This window comes from Melopsittacus undulatus, chromosome 9 (genome assembly GCF_012275295.1).
Source record: "Melopsittacus undulatus isolate bMelUnd1 chromosome 9, bMelUnd1.mat.Z, whole genome shotgun sequence".
NCBI lineage: Eukaryota > Metazoa > Chordata > Aves > Psittaciformes > Psittaculidae > Melopsittacus > Melopsittacus undulatus.
Genome location: NC_047535.1, coordinates 2,543,333 through 2,549,500, shown reverse-complemented (window position 1 = coordinate 2,549,500; position 6,168 = coordinate 2,543,333). Strand labels below are relative to the sequence as shown.

General features: G+C 38.4%; 1 protein-coding gene across 1 annotated transcript in view; it reads right to left on the bottom strand.

The window, feature by feature from the left end:
• Positions 1 to 626: 626 nt before the first annotated feature.
• DENND4A (DENN domain containing 4A) overlaps positions 627 to 6,168 on the bottom strand; it is a 52,513-nt gene continuing 46,971 nt past the window's right edge. The window contains exons 29-31 of the mRNA XM_034066482.1: positions 5,563 to 5,725; positions 4,897 to 4,961; positions 627 to 4,559 (exon numbers count right to left, since the gene is read on the bottom strand). Coding sequence (XP_033922373.1) covers positions 4,423 to 4,559; positions 4,897 to 4,961; positions 5,563 to 5,725 — 365 coding nt within the window. The 3' untranslated portion in view covers positions 627 to 4,422. The remainder of the gene's footprint in view (positions 4,560 to 4,896; positions 4,962 to 5,562; positions 5,726 to 6,168) is intronic.

Genomic DNA, 6,168 nt, shown 5'->3' with positions numbered 1-6,168 from the left:
TCAGTACAAAAGTAATCCCATCCCCAAGGTCTGTGCTGCAAATAGTTTGCTATGATTGCCCTACTCAGAGGTAGTTTTCATCCTTTCAGTGAATGCCACTATAGAGCATCCACAGCTGGTACTGTACACATACCTCCAGGAAAGTGTATGCAGATCATGATGCACTTTAAAGGAAATGCTTTTTCCTGGCCTTCTTCAGACTGTGGGAAATGCAATACTAAGGTTTTCAAGGAGAAAGCAAAGCAGTCAGTTATTTCTGCATGCAGAAGAATACAGGATGAGAGCCGCAGAGCAATCCTGAAAGCTGTCCACCTGGCTCCTGTTAAATCGGTACTGGATCTTGCAATATAATCCCTAAAACTCACTCTAAGTGCCACCAGTACAGGTGTGATGTCATCGGGATTTACATCTTCCTGTAACAAGATTTAGTGGATCTGGGGTTAGAATATTAGCACTAGCAAAAACTAAATCCAGGCATCAGAAATACTACAACCAAAAGCTGATCTGCTTGAATTTTGTTTTCATCCTGACACTAATCTCTGAAATACACAGATTACTGTATCCAGAGCTAATTCTTGTTGTTAGCACTGTCTTCCACATAACGCTATGAAAAAATGCCACTGACATCAACCACCAACAAACCTCATGGGTTTATTGTTAACAATGCCTCATGCGAGCAAACAACGTAGTTTAAGAGTTGCAGAGATTTCTGTCGTTCTAATCCATCTAATAAAATGTTAATGAAAATAACCAGAAAGATTTTCAGCTTTTTATTGACTCACTGTAAAACTTCTTTTTTGGATGAGACAGGAAAAAAAAACAACAAAACCCTTGACATTGTGAACACTGACTTTGCATATTTTAAAGGAACTACAAACCAAAGCAAACATCCAACAGAGTGGGTTTTGCTAAATAAAATTTCAACATTACATATTTACAAATCTACAACCATTCATTTAAAAAGTGCTGCTTGCAGACTAACAAAGTACCTTTTTTAAACCCCAGTGAGGTATCATCCAGGGATACCCCTCTCATTACTATCTGCGTCTCCCATTGGTTATACAATGCAGGAATTTTCTCTTTCTTGGGGTACAAATCATTTAATTCACCAGCAGAATCTGAATTCTTCAGGTTGTAACTGTGCCAACAGCAAACCTTCTCAAAATGGGAAACACTTTAGCAGTGTCAGAGAAACAGCACAACTTCTATTCACATTTCAGCATTTCATCTCCAATAATTATTCCAGTGGAACCATAAGTAAAGCAAAATATATATTGCACTGCAAATGTAACACCTTTGTTCCAGGTTGGTTTTGACATAAGCATTATTTAGTACACAAAAGGAGAAAATTCAGTTCATACAAAATTTTAAATTGAAAATATGTCTCAAATATTTTATTTATCCATCTTTGTGGTATTGGAAAATATAGTCAAATTGCTTCTCTAATAAAGGACAGTGAGAGTTGAAAACTGTTTCTACATTGAATTCTCTGATGCTTAAAAATTATCCACCTCAGGACCTACATTTTGAACATTATGACTCAAATGAGGAAAATTTCCCACTTAACCACTATTCCAACTATATTTCCTTATAGTATTTCTACAGTGGACTCACTTGCCACAGACTTCATAAAACAATTCATTAAGTATAGCGATGTCACTTGATGAATTACTACATCATATAGTAATTTAAAAGCACACCCAAATAAACATCATCAGTGTTTCAGGAGTGCTACTGAGGATGCAAAGACACAGTAAGATTGTTTATCTGAAGGATGCATATAGAATCCTTCTCACGGTACAATATATACTCTTCTGACAATACTGGCAGGACTTGATATTTGAATGAAGTGACAAACTTGTTTGCTTTACAAGTCTGAAGGCAGTTGGAAGTACTTACAACGAAGCTGGGGCTAGAATGGAGAAAGTGGGCCACATATTACAAGTGTTGCATCTATTCCTGTGCTAGCACACACAGTTGCAGTGTTATGCCCTAGTAAGTGAGGGGTGGTTAGAGACCAGGCTCCATCGCTTCTGCCAGACTCAAGTAGGAGGTGTGAAGCTCACTTCATAGCTCAGTACCTCTAACACACCACGGCAGCTCTGGAAAAAGCACTTGCCCTCCTTCATGGCTTGAAGGTCCTATAAAACAGTGGCTGCCCCAAGTGGTAAATGACATGGGGAGCAGAACTGCAAAGAGCTTGGAGCACTACCCTACACACAGCACAAACATGAATGAGTTTATATACATAGCAACTACTGTATGCAACTTTTACTTGGTAAATACAGTGTACCTATGGTACAGAGCAGAGCACACATGCACACTAACAGGTACTTACAATGAGTATGTTAAAAAATAACCTGGTGTTTTCCATAATAGTTCAGAAGAATGAAGGGGTTATGTATGTATCCACCCTACACTGATACACTATTACCATGTACCCGGGTGAGAACAAACAGCTATAGTTCATGCATGAGGAACACTTCACAAGCGTGGCAGTATAAAAAGGAGCATCACAAATTGTTAAAATAAATTAAATGTGAACAATGTTGGTAAGTGTAGCATTGCTAGCTCCACCTCAGGGCAGGGGATATGTCATAAAGGTCAGCTATGTCATTAGCAGCAAATTAGAGAAGAGGTATTACCCCATGAAAGCTGTATCCAACAAGACTGTATCTTGTAATCATCATCAGCACATACCTGCGGCTCTACCAGTTCTAAGTCCTTTCTCCTTAGGGCAGCATCCTCTTACTACTTTACAGAGGTCTGGGAGGAGGTTATATAGGGCTTCATAGCAGCATTACTTCTCATTTAAGCCTCTGACAGGCTGTTTCATTTAATAAAGTAAATGTGAGCTTTACCATTTCTCTCCTTTCTGCCTACTACATTGCTGTACTATTACACTTGCAAACTTAAGAGATCTTTAAAAATATCTGCTGCTAGGCAGACAGAAATACAAAAGCTAATGTAACAGCTGAGTACTTAGAAATACTGTAACAGCAACAGCTAAAAGAAATTAGGATTGGAAAACCATTGCGATTACTTAAAATAAAGCTATTTGTTAAAGCATGGTTTAATTTGTTTAGGGTGTTTTATACAATTCAATGTCTGTTTTCCCACCTCCATACAAGACTTCTGGTATTTTCTCTGTAGCCTACCTTCTGGTGAGGAGTTGCTATATGACTGAGAGCACAGAGCACTTTGTTAAACATCTAGAACAAGAAAAACATGAGTCAAAAGCCAAGACTCCAGCACAAGGACTGACGCAGCGTGGTTCTTCACAGCAACAAAACCAACAGCTGGGTTGCCTGTGAAACAGAGACCAAACATTCCAGGTACATTTAACTATGCACAATATGCCCCAATAAGTTACATTCCCTAAATATTCCCTGTAGCAAGTTTGCTTTATGTACTTGAGTTAAAAGCTTTGGATTAGCATTACATACGTGTTGTATTTAGTGTGTTTCAAACACATCCACCAAGACTCCAAACACTGCATGAGTATGAAGAACTTCTTGCAGGCTGTCATTTGCTTTGTATTACATCTGCAATGAGGTCATATTAACAAGTGCCAACAGCTGGGATGGCCTGATTCCATAATGTAATCTGTAGGACTCTTCAGTATGCTTTCTCTTTACTAGGGAGTGAAGGGAACAGGCGAGGAAGAGGAGGTTTCTACAGAAGTGTTTTAAAGACACCCACGTGTTCATAAGTAGAGTTTTATGGTTTACCATACCTTCCTCCTGATTGCTGTGGTAACACATTTTCCATGTGTGCATGAGAGAAATCCTGTATCTAGAGGACTGCCTAGGTGAAGGTTAACATGTTCTATTTTGCTTTAAAAACAAATCACTCTTCAAAAAGTAACTGGACAAGTTACTATAAATAGCAGTGTACTGCAAAAAAAATAAGCACTGTATTGCTTCTGCAGCAAGTCCTTTTAAAATTCACTCCAGTAATTTAAAAAAATTAAAAAAATATCAACTTACTATAAACAATTTAAAATATGTATAATACAACTTTGTATGCTCTTCATAACATCATGAATATTCTATGTAAACAATAGATTCTGAAGGATTTACTTCGCTCACATTAGTTTCAGTGCATTGTTTCTGTCCACCTGTCAATCTTTAAGAAGGGAACTGTAATGGGTTGTCCCAAGCAAAAGAACTGATTTTGTTTAGAATCCTCCTTTCCACACGTCGATTTGCAGAAAGGACAAGGGACAGGGAAGTATTTGGCCCATTTTTCCACTCTGTCCATTTCCACATCTGTAGGTAGGCCTAATCATTCCAAGGCCTTCTGCCACAGTACATTCGTACATACGTTCTTGAACACTGAAGACTGAGATGCTCCTTGTGACTGAAGTGGTTATGTTACACAGGTATACATCATAGATATCACCTCTTTAGCTAAGTATATTTAAAGATATGGTTCTCCAAAAATCTTTCTGCATTCCATCACCCCCGTACTTGGTGGTCTATCACAATTATGAGTATTCTTCACTTGACTAGCAGTGAGGCGGTCATAGGCCATTTTGTACTCTCTGTCAAAAGCATCTGTAAGAAAGAGAAAAGCAACTTCTGTATACCTGCTCAAAAACACAACCCAAACACAATGACAGGGAGTATGCCCATCAGCAGCAAATAATTGTGAAGTGCTTTTTATTCAGCACTTCCTATTGAATGGCACACACAGAATCACAGAACATTTTGGGTTGGAAGAGACCTTAAAGCTCACCCAGTTCCAACCCCCTGCCAATGGGCAGGGACACCTTCCACTAGAGCAGCTTGCTCCAAGCCTCATCCTAATCTACATATTTATTTATTTAAAGATGAAAAACTGGTTTGCAGACATCCATCATCTATACTCATTCAAGTAACTTATAAAACTTACCTATATCAATGTTATCTCTTCCTAGGGCAACAAGTGAAAGAAATAGTATTTCTCTGTAAAGACTCCTGAAAATGGAAAAAGAAATTGCAGGTTATATACTGCAGTAATACATCACCAAGCAATCTATATCAAAAACAGATTCGAGCGTTTAAAGATAACTTATTTTTTAAAGTGACATTTTCACCATAAACCCTGACTGCAACCTCCAAAATATTGTCATTTCTGACCTCGAGATTGCCCTGGACTCCCCACATACTGACATCACTTATGGTAGGTCCTTAAGGCATCTACTGGAAGTTCTACCAAGTGCACACAGAGTGAAGCATGCACTCAGGGCACTCAAATTCCATTAAATTTGGCAAACAAGACAGGAGCTTGCTTTTCTGCATTTCCACATTAGCTTGAAAAAGTAGGCAGGCAGGCAAAGAAACACCTGGTCATTGCTCCAGCTGTTGAAAAGGCTGATTTATATCCTCTTATAAATAAAATCACTAAATCCAGGCACAAAACCCAAGAATATTTTACCAGACCATGTAATAAATTTGAGAACACTGCTGAAAACCAGTGTTTTCTTCTTTAAAAAGCACACTACAAGAATATAATTCACATTCCAATAGCCTTATTGTTGCCCAACTCTGCTACAGTCAGGTGTGCTCCTGTTCTTACCGCTGTCTTTTCATATGTGGCCATTTGTTCAATCTTTCCAATATCTGACTCATTGGTCCATACACATCATTCATCTTAATGCTTTTCACCATACTTCTCAAGAGCTCCTGATTAAAGGAGTCGTCATCTTTCTGCAATAAATGGACCATTGGGTACTTCTGGGCTGAAAAACATTAGAAATGTTGTAAGAACATATATATTGTTTGTGGAGCAAGTAGGAAGTTGCTTAAAAAAGGTGAGAGGCTACACAGGCTGTGAATACATTGATATATATGTGGTGAACAAGGAGCAATAAGCATCAAGGCAAAATAATGTCAACGTAAGAAACAAAAAGCACATAGGAGAAAACTCAAGAGCTGCAATGGGTCATGAGCATTTTCAGGCATATGATCCAACACTGGCAACAAAATGCTTAGGAAGCAAATTCTAAAAATAAGAAAACAAGCTAAGTGGATGAACTGCCATAAGTTCTGTGTTCACTGAAACACATTCCCTCTTACTTGTCCCTTCCCAATGAAGAAAAAGCCACTGGAGATACTGGCCAATGATTTGAAACAGATGTGCTGGAAAACTAAAGGTGTTCAAGCAGTTTACTGCTAAGCATAC